The sequence below is a fragment of the Cuculus canorus genome, chromosome 5 (genome assembly GCF_017976375.1).
Source record: "Cuculus canorus isolate bCucCan1 chromosome 5, bCucCan1.pri, whole genome shotgun sequence".
Classification (NCBI taxonomy): domain Eukaryota; kingdom Metazoa; phylum Chordata; class Aves; order Cuculiformes; family Cuculidae; genus Cuculus; species Cuculus canorus.
This window is the reverse complement of record NC_071405.1, coordinates 16465218-16485999: the sequence shown is the minus strand read 5'-3', so window position 1 is coordinate 16485999 and position 20782 is coordinate 16465218. Positions and strand designations below refer to the sequence as shown.

Sequence of the window (20782 nt, the reverse complement as noted above, 5' to 3'; positions counted from 1 at the left end):
ACATGGGGCTTGTTGAGGCCATTTCTGGGCATGTCCCTTCCCTCGTTGACTACTTATGCGTCACACAAGCCAACAACACCACCGTGGCCAAGGAACCACAGCCAAATCCTGCACCAGTAGATATGGGCACTGATTTTCCAGTTGGAACCCTAAGGAGCTGTGGTATGGAGGGTCCTGGCACTGCTCTGGACCATCCTATGAAGAGCAGAATCCCTGCCTGCAAGGGTTCCTTGGGGTGGAGCCAGCATGGAGGTGTGCGGCTGGCATGGCAACATTGGTCCTTTGGGGTCCCTTGGTCCCCTGGTCTGCCCAGGGAGGTGGTGGATTCCTCAGCCCTGGAGGGGTTCAAAACCTGAGTGGATGAGGTGCTCAGGGATGTGCTTTAGTAGTGGACAGGTACGGTTGGACTTAATGTTCTGGCAGTTCTCTTCCAACCAAGTAATTCTCTGTTTCTAGGAGGGGTTGTGTCTCTCCTGCAGCACCACCTGGGTGTCCTTGGGGCGCCCACCCATGGGTGGCAGCCGAGCCCCGGCTTCATCACATGCCTGGCTTTGCACACGAGGCTCCACCAAACGCCAGCGCCAGGGGCTCGGGGGCAACGCCGGGGTAAGTTTGCTTAATTTCACACCTCCATCCAACAGGCAAACACAGACATTCGTCACCGGCTTTTTCCATTCCTGATGCCAGCTCCTCTGAGTTCAACACCACGCGGCTCTGTCCGCCTGCCCTGGAGCACCAAGGCTGGAAGCCCCCGTCCTCCACTGTGGATGAGCCGAGCAGGAGCCAGCATGCCGTACTCCGGGAGCCTGGGGTCAGCCTGGGCAGAGCATGGTGGAGGTGGCACTGCTGGCATCCGGCTTAGGATCACGGATCTTAGAAGGGTTTGGTTTGGAAGGCACATTAGATATCATCTAGTGCAAGTCCCTGCCATGGGCAGAGACATCTCCTACTGGATTAGGGGGCTCCAAGACCCATCCAACCTGGTCTTGAACACCTCCAGAGATGGGGCAACCATGACTTCTCTGGGCACCCCGTGCCAGGCTCTCTCTGCCCTCATCGTGAAGAGTTTCTTTCTAAGATCTCAACTAAATCTAAGCTTATATCCATTCTCCCTCATCGTATCCTGATATTCCCTGACAGAACCCTTCCCCAGCTTACTTGTAGCCCCTCTTGTGATGGGGCTTCACCCATCTCCATTTACCCCAGCGCTGCTTGTGGAACTGGGACCAGCTGAGGGAATGACCAGCTTGGGATGCCACTGGTTGAATGATACCAAGGTCGCCCGCTCGGGGCTGCGTCAGAGGCGCCTGGTGCTGCACCAGCTGACCTGGCCTCCATCACAGCGCCTTGTGCTGATAAGAAGCTGAAGGAAAGATCAGGTTGGCTGCAAACACGTCCTTGCGGCGCTACACGTGGAAAACCTTTACTTGTAGAAGGTTATCGGAGCAGAGCACTCGAGGACACATCCCTTGGCAAGAAAACTGGATGATCTTCAGATGATCTTTAAGGTCCATTCCAACCCAAACTATTCTATCATTCTATGAAGCTGCACTGGGACTGCTCCAAAGGGCTCTTAGATGGCATCTTTGCCCCAGCACGCTGGGTGTCTGCACGCAGGGAAGATGCTGTACCTGGTGGGAAAAGCCCTCTTCTCCACAGCACCCAGCGACTTTCACCACTGCACAGAGTTTCACCATCTGGCACAAGGGCTCATGGTGAACTCCTCGAGCTTCTGCAAATCCCGTTCCTAAAGAAGAGGGTTTCAGAGCTGAGGTTTGCTTGATCACCTCATGCTGGGAGCCCTTTGGAAGCTCCCTTGCACCTTGGCAGTGGTGGGAGGCTCTACCTCTGCAGAACTTGGCAGCACTCATGGGAGGAAGTTTGGAGAGCTGTGAGAGCTCCCACCTTCACACCCATTTGCCCTCCAAGGACTGAGAGCCAGGGCTTCGTCCAAGGAGGCAGCTCAGGAGCTGCCAGGCTTGCCACGTTCTCCATGCTGGGGTACGTGATGCATAGGAGGTCCACAGGAGCTGGTGTGGGCAGTGGGAGGTGGTGGTTGGAGCTATGCAAAGCCAGATGCCCGGGGCATGTGTTGCTGTGCCTCATCAGGGAGGGAAGGGATGACATCCAGAGGGACCTGGACCGGCTGGACAAGTGGGCCTGTACAAACCTCATGAAGTTCAAGGCCAAGCACAAGGTCCTGCACCTGGGTCGGGGCATTCCCAAGCACAAACAGAGGCTGAGAGGAGAATGGATTGGGAGCAGCCCCGAGGAGAAGGGCTTGGAGTGCTGGGGGAGGAGAAGCTCAACGTGAGCCGACAATGTGTGCTCCCAGCCCAGAAACCACCCGTGTCCTGGGCTGCATCCAGAGCAGTGGGACCAGCAGGGAGGGAGGGGATTCTGCCCCTCTGTTCCGCTATGAGAGATCCACCTGGAGCCCCACTTCCAGTTCTGGAGTCCTCAGCAAAGGGAGGACATGGAGCTATTGGAGTTATTGATCATGGCGTGCAGGGACAGGACAAGGGGAAGGGTTTGAACCTGCAAGAGGGGAGATTGAGATGAGATCTTAGGGAGAGTTGTTTTCCTGTGAGCGTGGGGAGGCCCTGGCCCAGGTTGCCCAGGAGGGCATCCCTGGAGGTGTTGAAGGCCAGGTTGGATGGGGATTGGGGACCCTGATCCAGTGGGAGGTTTCCCCAGACATGGAAGTGGGGTTGGAACCGGATGGACTTTGAGGTCTCTTCTAAGCCAAATCAATCCATGACTCTATGATCAGAAAGCCTATGATGGAGTGGAAGGTCCTACTGGAAGGTGGAAATGTTCCATAGTCCAGCCCCACTGCAGGGAATGGGAGGCAACTGGTGGCTGTGGACGAGAAGCAATTCAGCAGGGGAGCGGAATGGTCGGTGTCCTCTCTTCTAGGGCAGGTTTGGAGGTGCTGGCGATGCCGGGTGGATTTCCGCCTGTTTAAGGGAAAGTTGTTAGCTGGCACACTGATTGAGCAGAACACAACTCCTCGGGGTGAGCTGCCTCCATGGTGTCCTCCAGTGATGCTCATCCTGATAATGAGTGGGAAATGCTTGGGGTTGGGTATGGTGGGATGGGGAGGACAGTTGGGGACAGGGAGACTGGGATATAGGGGATAGGGAGAGCGGGATGTGGGAGATGCCTGGGGACATGGAGAGCAGGATGTAGGGGACAGGGGGGCAGGTTGTAGGGACACTTGTGGACGGGGAGGTTGAAATGGGTGGGATAGCTTGGGACAGAGAGAGTGGGATGGGGGAGACAGGGAGGATGGGATCCGGGGACACTTGGATATGGGGAGAGTGAGATGACTGGGACAGCTAGGATAGGGAGAGTGGGATGTAGGGGACAGCGGGAACAGGATGTGGGGGCACTTGGGATATGGAAGATACCTGGGGGCAGGGAGGATGGGATGTGGGGACACTTGGGGCAGGGGAGAGTGGGATGTGGAGGATGGAGAGTGGGATGGGGGGAAGTGCTGGGGACAAGGACAAGACGTAGGGGACATCTGCGATAGGCAGGGTGTGATGTTTGGGAGCTTTGGAGACGGAGGGGTGAATGGGGAATACCTGGGCACAAGGAGGGTGGGATCTGTGGGACAGCAGGGGACAAGGATGATGGATGTCAGGGCCACCTGGGATGGGGAGGGCAGGGGAAAGAGGGGAGCAGCATGTGGGGGTGTGGAGGGATTGGCCTGGCACTGGGGGACTGCACAGCATTTGAGGTGGAGAGAGCACAGAATGGGAACTACACCCACGTCCAGCCGTGCACAGAGGAGGGTGATGGGCTCCGGGTGCCCCTGTTCCCCCCCACCCCGTATCCTGCAGGTTACTTCATGTATGACAACAGCGTGGAGTTTCCCACCGAACAGATCTGGTCTCCAGGTGATCCCTGTGAGTTATGCATCTGCCAGGTGAATGAGAACCTGCTCTGCTTCAGCTCTCCTCCCCGCCTCTGCCCCAGCGCACGGCTCCTGGCCCCCTCCTCCTTTCCCTTGGGATGCCGGGATGCTCGTGGCCATGGTCCCTGGCAGCTCCTTGGCTTTAAACCCTGTGGTTTTGGGCAGCTTGTGGTCTCTCTCAAGGTCTTCTCCTCTGCAGGCAGACGGCTGAGCTGCAAGAGGACGGACTGTGTGAAGACCTGTCCCTACCCCATCCTCATCCCTGGGCAGTGCTGCCCCAACTGCTCAGCAGGTGATGGATGATGGTTCCACTGCATCCCAGACCAGACCCAAGAAGCCTGGCCTTAAGCAGAGGGATCTCCAAGGGGTTCTTGAGTCACCTGAGGACCCCAAGATCCCCTTTCCTTACCCTTCCTCGCAGGCTGCAACTACGTGGGAAGGATTTTCTACAACAACGAGACCTTCCCCTCTGTCCTGGACCCCTGTCTCAGCTGCATCTGCTTGGTGAGGGCTGCACTGGGCACCCCGAGATGCTTTTGGCTTCTGCTCCATGGGTGGAGTCCCAGTTTTTCCTCCGTTGAAGGAAAAAAGCTCCTGGGTGTCCGAGGGTTGCCCCCTTTTTTTTCCCCAGCCCATCCTGGCAGGCGCTAACGCCCGGCCCTCGCGCGTCTCTCCCGTCTCTCGCAGCTGGGCTCGGTGGCCTGTTCGCCCGTGGACTGTGCCATCTTCTGCACCTACCCCTTCCACCCCGAGGGCGAGTGCTGCCCTGTCTGTAACGGTAGGAGACGGAGATGAGGTTTTAGGGGGATTAAGGGACCCCTAGAACCTCTTGAGCCCCTCAACACGTGCTCCTTTGCATAGACTGCAACTACCAGGGGAGGAAGGTGGTGAATGGGCAGACCTTCATCCCTGAGGGACAGCCCTGCACGCGCTGTACCTGCCAGGTGAGCAGTGGGGTATCTGTGGGGTGTCTGTGGGACTGGGGAATGGATGGTAGGGATGGTTCATCCCCAAATTTACGGTTGGGGTTGATGACCTCAAAAGATCTTTTCCAACCTAATGACTCTCTGATTCTATAACTTGAACCCATGAACCCATGAGGTTCATCAAGGCCAAGGGCAAAGTTCTACATCTTGATTGAGGCAGTCTGTGGCTTCAATCCAGGATGGGGGATGCTGTGAGTGGGAGCAGCCCCGAGGAGAAGGACTTGGGGTGCTGGGGGAGGAGAGGCTCAACATGAGCTGGCAAAGTGTGCTGCCATCCCAGAAACCGCCTGCGTCCTGGGCTGCATCCAGAGCAGTGGGACCAGCAGGGAGGGAGGGGATTCTGACCCTCTGCTCCGCTCTCTGAGACCCACCTGGAGCCCTGCATCCAGTTCTGGAGTCCTCAGCACAGGGATTACATGGAGCTGTTGGAGCGAGTGCAGAGGCGGCCACAAAGATGATGCGAGGGCTGGAGCACCTCTTGACCAAGGCCAGGCTGGGAGAGTTGGGGTTGTTCAGCCTGGAGAAGAGAAGGCTGGATCGGGGGGTGCAGGGACAGGACGAGGGAAAGGGTTGAAGCTGGAAGGGGGGGAGATGGAGATGAGATCTTAGGCAGAAATGCTTTCCTGTGAGGGTGAGGAGACCCTGTCCCAGGTTGCCCAGAGCAGTGTTGGCTGCTCCATCCCTGGAGGTGTTGAAGGCCAGTTTGGATGGGGCTTGGAGGCCCTGATCCTGTCGCAGGTGTCCCTGCCCATGGAAGGGGTCCAACTAGATGGGCTTTGAGGTCTTTTCCAGCCCGAGACATTCCATGATTCTCTGCCCCAGAGCGACCCAGCCAGCCCTTCCCAGAGAGACACAACACAGAGATACTTCTCCACGGCTTTATTGTGCTCGGTGGCTGTGGCAGGAGGGGAAGGCAGTGCTGGTCAAGGGCCAGCCACCAAGCTGGGCACGCGGTGGCAGTGGGATGCGCTGCCTGTCCCCGGCATGGCGGAGCGCTTAGGACAGCGGGGACAGTCCCACCATGTTGTTGCCCCTGTTGAAGATCACGTAGTACTCGCGGATGAAGACGTCTCCGAGGATCCAGAGCTCGCCAGACTCGGTGGGGATGTCCAAGCCTTCGAAGGCGAGGCTGCAGTATCCATCACTCTGCAACCAAACACATGGAGGTTACCAGGTCCTGAACCCCTTCCAATCCCAATTCCAACTCCAATCCCCATCCCACTTCCAATCCCATTCCTGGCAGGATGCTCACCTGTATCACGTAGGCACTGGGTGGCACTGGGAACCCGTTGCCATTGAGGTTGAAGTAGATGGTGGGCAATGTGCTGATGGCATCACAGCTGATCTGCAGGGGACACGTGGAAGGTGGCGGTCAGTGGCTACCGCAGGAGGGAGCCCACAGCCTGGGGAGCGATGGGGCACCCCACAGATCCCCCACTGCTCCCATGGGGCCTCACCTGACTGGAGTTGGCACCAAGGCTGGCGATGATGTTGTTCAGGGCGTTGTTGGGCACAGCCAGGAGCGAGGTGCCGGTGTCCACGATGGCCTGGCAACCGGAAGCGCAGGCGATGGCCTGGCCGCTGGCGGTGACGCTGAGGGAGAAGGGTGTGGGTGAGCTTCTTGGGTGTGGGATGAGCGGTCACACCCCAACAACCACCTACCAGGGGGCAAGGGGAGCCACCAAGCCTGTGGGCTGCTCAGGGACTACCTGTCCATGGTGACCTGCCAGTAGGATTCAGAAGAGAGGGGGATCCAGGTGATGCCGTTTGTGGTGTAGTCGGAATCAATGCCACCAAAGAGGACGAAGCTGCCGCTCTGGTCGTTGCTGCAAGGGGACGTCCATTAAGTTGAGGTCCCTTCCCATACCACCCCGTAGGACCCATAGCACTGAGGGGTGCTTGCTGCCATCCTCCGATGCTGGCAGTGGTGAAAGATGTCCCTCAGGAGCCATGGGACGTTACACCACAAGGGAACAGTGCCAGAGCCAACCCCCGTGCGGTGGAAACAGGAGGGAACCCTCAGCAAGGACTGGGTGGCTCTGGGCAGGGCTTACTTGCTCAGGTAGACGGAGAAGAGGTCCTCAGTCACAAGACCTTCTGACATCATGTTGTCAAAGACGGGAGTGGCATTAGAGGAGGAGATGCTTGGGTAAGCCAGACCCAGGATGCCATCGAAGGGGGTGTAGTAGAAGAAATCGCCTGGCTCGGTCTCAGCCAGACCAAAGATCTGGTTGACAACGTTGATGCCTGCAACCTGGTTGAGGAGATGGAGAAAGGAGGTTGGTTTGGGCAGGTGGTGTCCCGGTGTCCCTGTTCCCGTGGGATGGGGAGGTTGGTGTGCCCCATCTTACGCCGACGGTGTCGTAGCCCAGGATGCCAGTCATGCTGCCAGTGCCGTAGGCGATCTCAACGGTCTCATTGGTGCCAACGTAGGTGGAGGAAGCCGATGGGTTGAAGCGGTTGTGGTTGCCTGCGGGAAGTGGTCACGGTCTGTCCTGTCCTCAAGGACCAAGGATGACCCTCCAGTACGTGGTACTGATTGCCTGATGTCCCTCAGGAGAGACAGGACAGAGCCATCCTTGTCTCTAAGACTGCCACAGGTACACCTGGAGCCAGGTTGGATGAGCCCAGGGCTTCCCCTGCCTTTCCCCATTGCCACATGTCTCCCGACACCTACTGCAAGCCTGGCTGGAGCAGTACACGGAGGGCACCCACAGGTTGGAGGAGCCGGTGTCGAAGAGGACGGTGAATTCCTGGGCTGGGGTACCGATGGAGATGGTGCCAAAGTACTCAACCTTTCAAAGCGAGATGGGTAAGGGATTAGCGGGACAGGTAAGGGGTTAGCGGGATGGGTAAGGGGTTAGCGGGATGGGTAAGGGTCTGCTGAGATGGGTAACAGGTTAGAAGAAAGAGCAAGGGGCTAGGGGGACAAGTAAGGGGCTGGTGGGTCAGGTAAGTGTCTAGCAGGAGGGATAAAGGGCTAGCAGGATAGGTAAGGGTTTAGTGGGTCAGGTAAGGGGGCTAACAGGATGGGTAATGGGTTAGAGGAATGGGTATGGGGCTAATAGTATGGGTAAGGGTCTAGTAGGATGAGTAAGAGGCTAATGGCATGGATAAAGGGCTAGAAGGATGGATAACGAGTTACAGGAATGAGTGAGGGGGTTGTGGGATGAGGTAAGGGGCTAGTGAGTCAAGTAAAGGGCTACAGGGATGGGTAAGAGGCTAGCAGGTCAGCTTGGGGGCTAGGGGGATGTGTGAGTGGCTAGTGGGTTAGGTGAACCCACTAAGGGGAACGAAGTAAGGGGCTAGCATGTCGGGAAAGGGGCTAGCCAGATAGCAAGGGGGCTAGTGGGCTGGGAAAGGGGCTAGCAGGTTGGCTCAGTGGCCCCATGGCTGCCCCACAGGTGTCAGCCGCTTGCCCGCCATGCTCACATTCATGTAGTTCTGCAGGGGCTCAGTGGAGGTGCCAGCGGCCAGGAACTTGGCGGCCGGGTTGTAGGGGTGCTCCTTCAGGTAGTGGTCCAGCAAGCCCTTCTCCTCCAGGACCTGCCGCATGGACTTCCCTCGCCGCAGAGAGATCCTGGCGTGCGGGGAGACGGGAACCCAGCCATCAGTGAGATCTGCGCAGGGACCTCCACCCTCCACCTCATCCCACAACCCCATCCTCGCTGTGGCCACCGAGGGGTTCAGGCTGTCCCCATATCCCTGCTGGGAGCCCTCAGGATTGTGGTGGTCACCCCAAGAGCCCAGAACTTACCTATGGCCATGGCACTGGGCCAGGGCTACCAAGCTGAGAAGCAGGAGCAGCTTCATGGTGGCTTCGAGTTGAGCCTCAAAGTGCAGTGGCACACTGAGTGTGTCACCCGCTCCAGCCGAGCTCCTTATATCCCAACCGTGGTTGTTTGGCTGGCGGCACCGATAGGAAAAGCAAACGACCCAGGGGCAGTTATCGCAATGTCCTTAGGGGATGCGGGAGGAGAATGTCAAACTGAGAGCTCTCCATCTTCACTGAGGTCAACAACCACGGCCAGGACGTAGGGATGCATCCTTCAGTTGGTCTGTATCCTGAGGGGGAGGCAATGGAAGTTGGAAAAGGGGAACGTGGGGCTTGTTGAGGCCATTTCTGGGCATGTCCCTTCCCTCGTTGACTACTTATGCGTCACACAAACCAACAACACCACCGTGGCCAAGGAACAACAGCCAAATCCTGCACCAGTAGATATGGGCACTGATTTTCCAGTTGGAACCCTAAGGAGCTGTGGTATGGAGGGCCCTGGCACTGCTCTGGACCATCCTATGAAGAGCAGAATCCCTGCCTGCAAGGGTTCCTTGGGGTGGAGCCAGCATGGAGGTGTGCGGCTGGCATGGCAACATTGGTCCTTTGGGGTCCCTTGGTCCCCTGGTCTGCCCAGGGAGGTGGTGGATTCCTCAGCCCTGGAGGGGTTCAAAACCTGAGTGGATGAGGTGCTCAGGGATGTGCTTTAGTAGTGGACAGGTACGGTTGGACTTAATGTTCTCGCAGTTCTCTTCCAACCAAGTAATTCTCTGTTTCTAGGAGGGGTTGTGTCTCTCCTGCAGCACCACCTGGGTGTCCTTGGGGCGCCCACCCATGGGTGGCAGCCGAGCCCCGGCTTCATCACATGCCTGGCTTTGCACACAAGGCTCCACCAAACGCCAGCGCCAGGGGCTCGGGGGCAACGCCGGGGTAAGTTTGCTTAATTTCACACCTCCATCCAACAGGCAAACACAGACATTCGTCACCGGCTTTTTCCATTCCTGATGCCAGCTCCTCTGAGTTCAACACCACGCGGCTCTGTCCGCCTGCCCTGAAGCACCAAGGCTGGAAGCCCCCGTCCTCCACTGTGGATGAGCCGAGCAGGAGCCAGCATGCCGTACTCCGGGAGCCTGGGGTCAGCCTGGGCAGAGCATGGTGGAGGTGGCACTGCTGGCATCCGGCTTAGGATCACGGATCTTAGAAGGATTTGGTTTGGAAGGCACATTAGATATCATCTAGTGCAAGCCCCTGCCATGGGAAGGGACATCTCCTACTGGATTAGGGGGCTCCAAGACCCATCCAACCTGGTCTTGAACACCTCCAGAGATGGGGCAACCATGACTTCTCTGGGCACCCCGTGCCAGGCTCTCTCTGCCCTCATCGTGAAGAGTTTCTTTCTAAGATCTCAACTAAATCTAAGCTTATATCCATTCTCCCTCATCGTATCCTGATATTCCCTGACAGAACCCTTCCCCAGCTTACTTGTAGCCCCTCTTGTGATGGGGCTTCACCCATCTCCATTTACCCCAGCGCTGCTTGTGGAACTGGGACCAGCTGAGGGAATGACCAGCTTGGGATGCCACTGGTTGAATGATACCAAGGTCGCCCGCTCGGGGCTGCGTCAGAGGCACCTGGTGCTGCACCAGCTGACCTGGCCTCCATCACAGCGCCTTGTGCTGATAAGAAGCTGAAGGAAAGATCAGGTTGGCTGCAAACACGTCCTTGCGGCGCTACACGTGGAAAACCTTTACTTGTAGAAGGTTATCGGAGCAGAGCACTCGAGGACACATCCCTTGGCAAGAAAACTGGATGATCTTCAGATGATCTTTAAGGTCCATTCCAACCCAAACTATTCTATCATTCTATGAAGCTGCACTGGGACTGCTCCAAAGGGCTCTTAGATGGCATCTTTGCCCCAGCACGCTGGGTGTCTGCACGCAGGGAAGATGCTGTACCTGGTGGGAAAAGCCCTCTTCTCCACAGCACCCAGCGACTTTCACCACTGCACAGAGTTTCACCATCTGGCACAAGGGCTCATGGTGAACTCCTCGAGCTTCTGCAAATCCCGTTCCTAAAGAAGACGGTTTCAGAGCTGAGGTTTGCTTGATCACCTCATGCTGGGAGCCCTTTGGAAGCTCCCTTGCACCTTGGCAGTGGTGGGAGGCTCTACCTCTGCAGAACTTGGCAGCACTCATGGGAGGAAGTTTGGAGAGCTGTGAGAGCTCCCACCTTCACACCCATTTGCCCTCCAAGGACTGAGAGCCAGGGCTTCGTCCAAGGAGGCAGCTCAGGAGCTGCCAGGCTTGCCACGTTCTCCATGCTGGGGTACATGATGCATAGGAGGTCCACAGGAGCTGGTGTGGGCAGTGGGAGGTGGTGGTTGGAGCTATGCAAAGCCAGATGCCTGGGGCGTGTGTTGCTGTGCCTCATCAGGGAGGGAAGGGATGACATCCAGAGGGACCTGGACCGGCTGGACAAGTGGGCCTGTACAAACCTCATGAAGTTCAAGGCCAAGCACAAGGTCCTGCACCTGGGTCGGGGCATTCCCAAGCACAAACAGAGGCTGAGAGGAGAATGGATTGGGAGCAGCCCCGAGGAGAAGGGCTTGGAGTGCTGGGGGAGGAGAAGCTCAACGTGAGCCGACAATGTGTGCTCCCAGCCCAGAAACCACCCGTGTCCTGGGCTGCATCCAGAGCAGTGGGACCAGCAGGGAGGGAGGGGATTCTGCCCCTCTGTTCCGCTATGAGAGATCCACCTGGAGCCCCACTTCCAGTTCTGGAGTCCTCAGCAAAGGGAGGACATGGAGCTATTGGAGTTATTGATCATGGCGTGCAGGGACAGGACAAGGGGAAGGGTTTGAACCTGCAAGAGGGGAGATTGAGATGAGATCTTAGGGAGAGTTGTTTTCCTGTGAGCGTGGGGAGGCCCTGGCCCAGGTTGCCCAGGAGGGCATCCCTGGAGGTGTTGAAGGCCAGGTTGGATGGGGATTGGGGACCCTGATCCAGTGGGAGGTTTCCACAGACATGGAAGTGGGGTTGGAACCGGATGGACTTTGAGGTCTCTTCTAAGCCAAATCAATCCATGACTCTATGATCAGAAAGCCTATGATGGAGTGGAAGGTCCTACTGGAAGGTAGAAATGTTCCATAGTCCAGCCCCACTGCAGGGAATGGGAGGCAACTGGTGGCTGTGGACGAGAAGCAATTCAGCAGGGGAGCGGAATGGTCGGTGTCCTCTCTTCTAGGGCAGGTTTGGAGGTGCTGGCGATGCCGGGTGGATTTCCGCCTGTTTAAGGGAAAGTTGTTAGCTGGCACACTGATTGAGCAGAACACAACTCCTCGGGGTGAGCTGCCTCCATGGTGTCCTCCAGTGATGCTCATCCTGATAATGAGTGGGAAATGCTTGGGGTTGGGTATGGTGGGATGGGGAGGACAGTTGGGGACAGGGAGACTGGGATATAGGGGATAGGGAGAGCGGGATGTGGGAGATGCCTGGGGACATGGAGAGCAGGATGTAGGGGACAGGGGGGCAGGTTGTAGGGACACTTGTGGACGGGGAGGTTGAAATGGGTGGGACAGCTTGGGACAGAGAGAGTGGGATGGAGGAGACAGGGAGGATGGGATCCGGGGACACTTGGATATGGGGAGAGTGAGATGGCTGGGACAGCTAGGATAGGGAGAGTGGGATGTAGGGGACAGCGGGAACAGGATGTGGGGGCACTTGGGATATGGAAGATACCTGGGGACAGGGAGGATGGGATGTGGGGACACTTGGGGCTGGGGAGAGTGGGATGTGGAGGATGGAGAGTGGGATGGGGGGAAGCGCTGGGGACAAGGACAAGACGTAGGGGACATCTGCGATAGGCAGGGTGTGATGTTTGGGAGCTTTGGAGACGGAGGGGTGAATGGGGAATACCTGGGCACAAGGAGGGTGGGATCTGTGGGACAGCAGGGGACAAGGATGATGGATGTCAGGGCCACCTGGGATGGGGAGGGCAGGGGAAAGAGGGGAGCAGCATGTGGGGGTGTGGAGGGATTGGCCTGGCACTGGGGGACTGCACAGCATTTGAGGTGGAGAGAGCACAGAATGGGAACTACACCCACGTCCAGCCGTGCACAGAGGAGGGTGATGGGCTCCGGGTGTCCCTGTTCCCCCCCACCCCGTATCCTGCAGGTTACTTCATGTATGACAACAGCGTGGAGTTTCCCACCGAACAGATCTGGTCTCCAGGTGATCCCTGTGAGTTATGCATCTGCCAGGTGAATGAGAACCTGCTCTGCTTCAGCTCTCCTCCCCGCCTCTGCCCCAGCGCACGGCTCCTGGCCCCCTCCTCCTTTCCCTCGGGATGCCGGGCTGCTCGTAGCCATGGTCCCTGGCAGCTCCTTGGCTTTAAACCCTGTGGTTTTGGGCAGCTTGTGGTCTCTCTCAAGGTCTTCTCCTCTGCAGGCAGATGGCTGAGCTGCAAGAGGACGGACTGTGTGAAGACCTGTCCCTACCCCATCCTCATCCCTGGGCAGTGCTGCCCCGACTGCTCGGCAGGTGATGGACGATGGTTCCACTGCATCCCAGACCAGACCCAAGAAGCCTGGCCTTAAGCAGAGGGATCTCCAAGGGGTTCTTGAGTCACCTGAGGACCCCAAGATCCCCTTTCCTTCCTCCTCGTAAGCTGCAACTACATGGGAAGGATCTTCTACAACAACGAGACCTTCCCCTCTGTCCTGGACCCCTGTCTCAGCTGCATCTGCTTGGTGAGGGCTGCGCTGGGCACCCCGAGATGCCTTCGGCTTCTACCCCAAGAGCAGAGCCCCAGTTTTTCCCACCGTTGAAGGAAAAACGCTCCTGGGTGTTTGAGGGTTGCCCCCTTTTTTTTCCCCAGCCCATCCTGGCAGGCGCTAACGCCCGGCCCTCGCGCGTCTCTCCCGTCTCTCGCAGCTGGGCTCGGTGGCCTGTTCGCCCGTGGACTGTGCCATCTTCTGCACCTACCCCTTCCACCCCGAGGACGAGTGCTGCCCCGTCTGTAACGGTAGGAGACGGAGATGAGGTTTTAGGGGGATTAAGGGACCCCTAGAACCTCTTGAGCCCCTCAACATGTGCTCCTTTGCATAGACTGCAACTACCAGGGGAGGAAGGTGGTGAACGGGCAGACCTTCATCCCTGAGGGACAGCCCTGCACGCGCTGTACCGGCCAGGTGAGCAGTGGGGTATCTGTGGGGTGTCTGTGGGACTGGGGAATGGTTCACCCCCAACTTTACGGTTGGGGTTGATGACCTCAAAAGATCTTTTCCAACCTAATGACTCTATGATTCTATAACTTGAACCCATGAACCCATGAGGTTCAACAAGGCCAAGAGCAAAGTTCTACATCTTGGTTGAAGCAGTCTATGGCTTCAATCCAGGATGGGGGATGCTGTGAGTGGGAGCAGCCCCGAGGAGAAGGACTTGGGGTGCTGGGGGAGGAGAGGCTCAACATGAGCTGGCAACGTGTGCTGCCATCCCAGAAACCACCCATGTCCTGGGCTGCATCCAGAGCAGTGGGACCAGCAGGGAGGGAGGGGATTCTGACCCTCTGCTCCGCTCTCTGAGACCCATCTGGAGGCCTGCATCCAGTTCTGGAGTCCTCAGCACAGGGAGGACATGGAGCTGTTGGAGCGAGTGCAGAGGCGGCCACAAAGATGATGCGAGGGCTGGAGCACCTCCTGTCTGAGGCCAGGCTGGGAGAGTTGGGGTTGTTGAGCCTGGGGAAGAGAAAGCTGAGGGGAGACCTTAGAGCCGCTTCCAGGACTGAAAGGGGTCCAGGAGAGCTGAGGAGAAGCTCTGGATCGGGGGTTGCAGGGACAGGACAAGGGAAAGGGTTGAAGCTGGAAGAGGGGAGGTGGCGATGAGATCTTAGGCAGAAATGCTTTGCTGTGAGGGTGGGGAGGCCCTGTCCCAGGTTACCCAGAGCAGTGGTGGCTGCCCCATCCCTGGAGGTGTTGAAGGCCATGTTGGATGGGGCTTGGAGCCCTTGACCCAGTGGCAGGTGTTCCTGGGGTTGGAACTGGATGGGTTTATCTCCTTTCCTGCCCAACCCATTCCATGGTTCTATGACCTCTCCCCGTTGCTGCCAGCTCGACGACGACAGCTGCGAACAGAGGTCGTGTCCCCACTCCAATGCATCCACCCAGCTCCCATGGGGGTATCCTGACTCCCAGGGGTCCATCCTCACTCCCTGGAGTGCATCCCCACTCCCATGGGTGCATCCTGACTCCCAAGACTCCATCCCCACTCCCAGGTCTCCATCCCCACTCCCAGGGCTCCATCCCCATTCCCATGGGTGCTCGGGCACTGCCTCTCTCAGGCAGAGGCTGTGTGGATCCCATCTACCTCAGGGTGCTGAGGTCCTCCAACCCCTCACTGCCCCACTAAGGCAGAACTGGGGGGCAGGATCAGCCCTTGGGGAACTTTGGGGTTCCCCTGGGATGAGGAGGGCGGTGCTGGAGGTGCTCAGCCCCTCCAAGCATGGTTTGGGGACAGGATGGTCCCCGTGGCTGCTGGTTGATCCTGAGGGAATGGAGCTGAGTGGGGCACAAAAGGTTTCTGGGGGCCAACACCCGATTTCAGCTGGTCCCAGTGGAGAATTTTCCAAGGGCTTGACCAGAGCAAAGTTCCTTGTCCTGGGAAGCATTCACAAGGTGCTGAGCTTGGTGTTGCCCTTGTGAAGAGGCTCCTGGAGATCAGCTGCCCAGAGCAGCAGTGGCTGCCCCATCCCTGGAGGTGTTGAAGGCCAGGTTGGATGGGGCTTGGAGCCCCTGGTCCTGTGGGAGGTGTCCCTGCCCATGGCAGGGAGTGGAATTGGATGGGCTTTGAGGGCCCTTCCAGCCCGAGCCATTCCATGATTCTCTGGCCCAGAGTGACCCAGCCAGCCCTTCCCAGAGAGACACAACACAGAGATGCTTCTCCATGGCTTTATTGTGCTCGGTGGCTGTGGCAGGAGGGGAAGGCAGTGCTGGGCAAGGGCCAGCCTCCAAGCTGGGCACGCGGTGGCAGTGGGATGCGCTGCCTGTTCCCGGCATGGCGGAGCACTTAGGACAGCGGGGACAATCCCACCATGTTGTTGCCCCTGTTGAAGATCACGTAGTACTCGCGGATGAAGACATCTCCAAGGATCCAGAGCTCGCCAGACTCGGTGGGGATGTCCAAGCCTTCGAAGGCGAGGCTGCAGTATCCATCGCTCTGCAACCAAACACATGGAGGTTACCAGGTCCTGAACCCCTTCCAATCCCAATTCCAACTCCAATCCCCATCCCCATTCCAATCCCATTCCTGGCAGGATGCTCACCTGTATCACGTAGGCACTGGGTGGCACTGGGAACCCGTTGCCGTTGAGGTTGAAGTAGATGGTGGGCAATGTGCTGATGGCATCACAGCTGATCTGCAGGGGACACGTGGAAGGTGGCGGTCAGTGGCTACCGCAGGAGGGAGCCCACAGCCTGGGGAGCGATGGGGCACCCCACAGATCCCCCACTGCTCCCATGGGGCCTCACCTGACCGTTGGAGCTGGCACCAAGGCTGTAGATGATGTTGTTCAGGGCATTGTTGGGCACAGCCAGGAGCGAGGTGCCGGTGTCCACGATGGCCTGGCAACCGGAAGCGCAGGCGATGGCCTGGCCGCTGGCGGTGACGCTGAGGGAGAAGGGTGTGGGTGAGCTTCTTGGGTGTGGGATGAGGAGTCACACCCCAACAACCACCTACCAGGGGGCAAGGGGAGCCACCAAGCCTGTGGGCTGCTCAGGGACTACCTGTCCATGTTGACCTGCCAGTAGGATTCAGAAGAGAGGGGGATCCAGGTGATGCCGTTTGTGGTGTAGTCGGAATCAATGCCACCAAAGAGGACGAAGCTGCCGCTCTGGTCGTTGCTGCAAGGGGACGTCCATTAAGTTGAGGTCCCTTCCCATACCACCCCGTGGGACCCATAGCACTGAGGGGTGCTTGCTGCCATCCTCCGATGCTGGCAGTGGTGAAAGATGTCCCTCAGGAGCCATGGGACATTACACCACAAGGGAACAGTGCCAGAGCCAACCCCCGTGCGGTGGAAACAGGAGGGAACCCTCAGCAAGGACTGGGTGGCTCTGGGCAGGGCTTACTTGCTCAGGTAGACGGAGAAGAGGTCCTCAGTCACAAGACCTTCTGACATCATGTTGTCAAAGACGGGAGTGGCTCCAGAGGAGGAGATGCTTGGGTAAGCCAGACCCAGGATGCCATCGAAGGGGGTGTAGTAGAAGAAATCGCCTGGCTCGGTCTCAGCCAGACCAAAGATCTGGTTGACAACGTTGATGCCTGCAACCTAGTTAAGGAGATGGAGAAAGAAGGTTGGTTTGGGCAGGTGGTGTCCCGGTGTCCCTGTTCCCGTGGGATGGGGAGGTTGGTGTGCCCCATCTTACACCAACGGTGTCGTAGCCCAGGATGCCGGTCATGCTGCCAGTGCCGTAGGCGATCTCAACGGTCTCATTGGTGCCAACGTAGGTGGAGGAAGCCGATGGGTTGAAGCGGTTGTGGTTGCCTGTGGGAAGCGGTCACGGTCTGTTCTGTCCTCAAGGACCAAGTATGACCCTCCAGTACCTGGTACTGACTGCCTGATGTCCCTCGGGAGAGACAGGACAGAGCCATCCTCATCTCTAAGACTGCCACAGGTACACCTGGAGCCAGGTTGGATGAGCCCAGGGCTTCCCCTGCCTTTCCCCATTGCCACATGTCTCCCGACACCTACTGCAAGCCTGGCTGGAGCAGTACACGGAGGGCACCCACAGGTTGGAGGAGCCGGTGTCGAAGAGGACGGTGAATTCCTGGGCTGGGGTACCGATGGAGATGGTGCCAAAGTACTCAACCTTTCAAAGCGGAATGGGTAAGGGATTAGCGGGACAGGTAAGGGGTTAGCGGGATGGGTAAGGGGTTAGCGGGATGGGTAAGGGTCTGCTGAGATGGGTAACAGGTTAGAAGAAAGAGCAAGGGCTAGGGGGACAAGTAAGGGGCTGGTGGGTCAGGTAAGTGTCTAGCAGGAGGGATAAAGGGCTAGCAGGATAGGTAAGGGTTTAGTGGGTCAGGTAAGGGGGCTAACAGGATGGGTAATGGGTTAGAGGAATGGGTATGGGGCTAATAGTATGGGTAAGGGTCTAGTAGGATGAGTAAGAGGCTAATGGCATGGATAAAGGGCTAGAAGGATGGATAACGAGTTACAGGAATGAGTGAGGGGGTAGTGGGCGAGGTAAGGGGCTAGTGAGTCAAGTAAAGGGCTACAGGGATGGGTAAGAGGCTAGCAGGTCAGCTTGGGGGCTAGGGGGATGTGTGAGTGGCTAGTGGGTTAGGTGAACCCACTAAGGGGAACGAATAAGGGGCTAGCATGTCGGGAAAGGGGCTAGCCAGATAGCAAGGGGGCTAGTGGGCTGGGAAAGGGGCTAGCAGGTTGGCTCAGTGGCCCCATGGCTGCCCCACAGGTGTCAGCCGCTTGCCCGCCATGCTCACATTCATGTAGTTCTGCAGGGGCTCAGTGGAGGTGCCAGCGGCCAGGAACTTGGCGGCCGGGTTGTAGGGGTGCTCCTTCAGGTAGTGGTCCAGCAAGCCCTTCTCCTCCAGGACCTGCCGCATGGACTTCCCTCGCCGCAGAGAGATCCTGGCGTGCGGGGAGACGGGAACCCAGCCATCAGTGAGATCTGCGCAGGGACCTCCACCCTCCACCTCATCCCACAACCCCATCCTCGCTGTGGCCACCGAGGGGTTCAGGCTGTCCCCATATCCCTGCTGGGAGCCCTCAGGATTGTGGTGGTCACCCCAAGAGCCCAGAACTTACCTATGGCCATGGCACTGGGCCAGGGCTACCAAGCTGAGAAGCAGGAGCAGCTTCATGGTGGCTTCGAGTTGAGCCTCAAAGTGCAGTGGCACACTGAGTCTGTCACCCGCTCCAGCCGAGCTCCTTATATCCCAACCGTGGTTGTTTGGCTGGCGGCACCGATAGGAAAAGCAAACGACCCAGGGGCAGTTATCGCAATGTCCTTAGGGGATACCGGCAGGAGAATGTCAAACTGAGAGCTCTCCATCTTCACTGGGGTCAACAACCACGGCCAGGACGTAGGGATGCATCCTTCAGTTGGTCTGTATCCTGAGGGGGAGGCAATGGAAGTTGGAAAAGGGGAATGTGGGGCTTGTTGAGGCCGTTTCTGGGCATGTCCCTTCCCTCGTTGACTACTTATGCGTCACACAAGCCAACAACACCACCGTGGCCAAGGAACCACAGCCAAATCCTGCACCAGTAGATATGGGCACTGATTTTCCAGTTGGAACCCTAAGGAGCTGTGGTATGGAGGGCCCTGGCACTGCTCTGGACCATCCTATGAAGAGCAGAATCCCTGCCTGCAAGGGTTCCTTGGGGTGGAGCCAGCATGGAGGTGTGCGGCTGGCATGGCAACATTGGTCCTTTGGGGTCCCTTGGTCCCCTGGTCTGCCCAGGGAGGTGGTGGAGTCCTCAGCCCTGGAGGGGTTCAAAACCTGAGTGGATGAGGTGCTCAGGGATGTGCTTTATTAGTGGACAGGTACGGTTGGACTTAATGTTCTCGCAGTTCTCTTCCAACCAAGTAATTCTCTGTTTCTAGGAGGGGTTGTGACTCTCCTGCAGCACCACCTGGGTGTCCTTGGGGCGCCCACCCATGGGTGGCAGCCGAGCCCCAGCTTCATCACGTGCCTGGCTTTGCACACGAGGCTCCACCAAACGCCAGCGCCAGGGGGTCGGGGGCAACGCCGGGGTAAGTTTGCTTAATTTCACACCTCCATCCAACAGGCAAACACAGACATTCGTCACCGGCTTTTTCCATTCCTGATGCCAGCTCCTCTGAGTTCAACACCACGCGGCTCTGTCCGCCTGCCCTGAAGCACCAAGGTTGGAAGCCCCCGTCCTCCACTGTGGATGAGCCGAGCAGGAGCCAGCATGCCGTACTCCGGGAGCCTGGGGTCAGCCTGGGCAGAGCATGGTGGAGGTGGCACTGCTGGCATCCGGCTTAGGATCACGGATCTTAGAAGGATTTGGTTTGGAAGGCATATTAGATATCATCTAGTGCAAGTCCCTGCCATGGGAAGGGACATCTCCTACTGGATTAGGGTCTCCAAGACCCATCCAACCTGGTCTTGAACACCTCCAGAGATGGGGCAACCATCACTTCTCTGGCCCCCCGTGTCAGGCTCTCTCTGCCCTCATCATGAAGAGTTTCTTTCTAAGATCTCAACTAAATCTAAGCTTAAACCCATTCTCCCTCATCGTATCCCGATATTCACTGACAGAACCCTTCCCCAGCTTACTTGTAGCCCCTCTTGTGATGGGGCTTCACCCATCTCCATTTACCCCAGCGCTGCTTGTGGAACTGGGACCAGCTGAGGGAATGACCAGCTTGGGATACCACTGGTTGAATGATACCAAGGTCGCCCGCTCGGGGCTGCGTCAGAGGCGCCTGGTGCTGCACCAGCTGACCTGGCCTCCATCACAGCGCCTTGTGCTGATAAGAAGCTGAAGGAAAGATCAGGTTGGCTGCAAACACGTCCTTGCAGCGCTACACGTGGAAAACCTTTACTTGTAGAAGGTTATCGGAGCAGAGCACTTGAGGACACATCCCTTGGGAAGAAAACTGGATGATCTTCAGATGATCTTTAAGGTCCATTCCAACCCAAACTATTCTATCATTCTATGAAGCTGCACTGGGACTGCTCCAAAGGGCTCTTAGATGGCATCTTTGCCCCAGCACGCTGGGTGTCTGCACGCAGGGAAACTGCTGTACCTGGTGGGAAAAGCCCTCTTCTCCACAGCACCCAGCGACTTTCACCACTGCACAGAGTTTCACCATCTGGCACAAGGGCTCATGGTGAACTCCTCGAGCTTCTGCAAATCCCGCTCCTAAAGAAGAGGGTTTCAGAGCTGAGGTTTGCTTGATCACCTCATGCTGGGAGCCCTTTGGAAGCTCCCTTGCACCTTGGCAGTGGTGGGAGGCTCTACGTCTGCAGAACTTGGCAGCACTCATGGGAGGAAGTTTGGAGAGCTGTGAGAGCTCCCACCTTCACACCCATTTGCCCTCCAAGGACTGAG

At 57.7% G+C, this 20782-nt stretch overlaps 2 protein-coding genes across 7 annotated transcripts; one reads left to right on the top strand and one right to left on the bottom strand.

Annotated features, from left to right (window-relative positions):
• The first annotated feature begins 425 nt into the window (after positions 1-425).
• Positions 426-7511, top strand: LOC128852379 (von Willebrand factor C and EGF domain-containing protein-like). Of its 4 annotated transcripts, XM_054068831.1 has the most exons (9): positions 426-2001; positions 2920-3018; positions 3849-3914; positions 4122-4214; positions 4344-4426; positions 4610-4700; positions 4784-4866; positions 5951-6082; positions 7466-7511. In XM_054068831.1, the coding sequence occupies exons 3-8, from the start codon at positions 3857-3859 to the stop codon at positions 5957-5959; spliced, it is 417 nt and encodes a 138-aa protein (XP_053924806.1). In that variant the 5' UTR covers positions 426-2001; positions 2920-3018; positions 3849-3856; the 3' UTR covers positions 5960-6082; positions 7466-7511. The 4 variants fall into 4 exon arrangements, with proteins under 4 accessions (XP_053924806.1, XP_053924804.1, XP_053924805.1 ...); XM_054068829.1 differs by lacking the exons at positions 5951-6082; positions 7466-7511 and having other exon boundaries at positions 4784-5553; XM_054068830.1 differs by lacking the exons at positions 5951-6082; positions 7466-7511 and having other exon boundaries at positions 3849-3934; positions 4784-5553.
• Positions 5561-18829, bottom strand: LOC128852378 (pepsin A-like). 3 transcript variants are annotated; one of them, XM_054068827.1, is made up of 9 exons: positions 8666-8745; positions 8341-8488; positions 7586-7703; positions 7260-7378; positions 6963-7162; positions 6618-6734; positions 6366-6501; positions 6161-6253; positions 5561-6054 (listed from the first exon to the last, which is right to left on the bottom strand). In XM_054068827.1, exons 1-9 carry the CDS (start codon positions 8719-8721, stop codon positions 5905-5907), a joined length of 1137 nt encoding a protein of 378 aa, XP_053924802.1. In that variant the 5' UTR covers positions 8722-8745; the 3' UTR covers positions 5561-5904. The 3 variants fall into 3 exon arrangements, with proteins under 3 accessions (XP_053924802.1, XP_053924803.1, XP_053924801.1); XM_054068826.1 differs by lacking the exons at positions 5561-6054; positions 6161-6253; positions 6366-6501; ... (4 more) ...; positions 8341-8488; positions 8666-8745 and adding exons at positions 15652-15894; positions 16001-16093; positions 16206-16344; ... (4 more) ...; positions 18181-18328; positions 18506-18828; XM_054068828.1 differs by lacking the exons at positions 6366-6501; positions 6618-6734; positions 6963-7162; ... (2 more) ...; positions 8341-8488; positions 8666-8745 and adding exons at positions 16206-16344; positions 16461-16577; positions 16806-17005; ... (2 more) ...; positions 18181-18328; positions 18506-18829 and having other exon boundaries at positions 5928-6253.
• Between the last annotated feature and the right edge of the window lie 1953 nt (positions 18830-20782).

Excerpts from the sequence above, each read along its gene's own strand:
- LOC128852379 (XM_054068829.1), top strand. The coding sequence starts at position 3,857 with ATGTATGACAACAGCGTGGAGTTTCCCACCGAACAGATCTGGTCTCCA. Across the intron at positions 3,915-4,121 it reads CTGGTCTCCAGGTGATCCCT|GCAGACGGCTGAGCTGCAAG; the intron begins GTGAGTTATGCA and ends TCTCCTCTGCAG. Across the intron at positions 4,701-4,783 it reads GTGCTGCCCTGTCTGTAACG|ACTGCAACTACCAGGGGAGG; the intron begins GTAGGAGACGGA and ends TCCTTTGCATAG.
- LOC128852378 (XM_054068826.1), bottom strand. The coding sequence starts at position 18,561 with ATGAAGCTGCTCCTGCTTCTCAGCTTGGTAGCCCTGGCCCAGTGCCAT. Across the intron at positions 16,578-16,805 it reads TTCTCCGTCTACCTGAGCAA|CAACGACCAGAGCGGCAGCT; the intron begins GTAAGCCCTGCC and ends GTCCCCTTGCAG. Across the intron at positions 15,895-16,000 it reads CCAGTGCCTACGTGATACAG|AGCGATGGATACTGCAGCCT; the intron begins GTGAGCATCCTG and ends GTTTGGTTGCAG.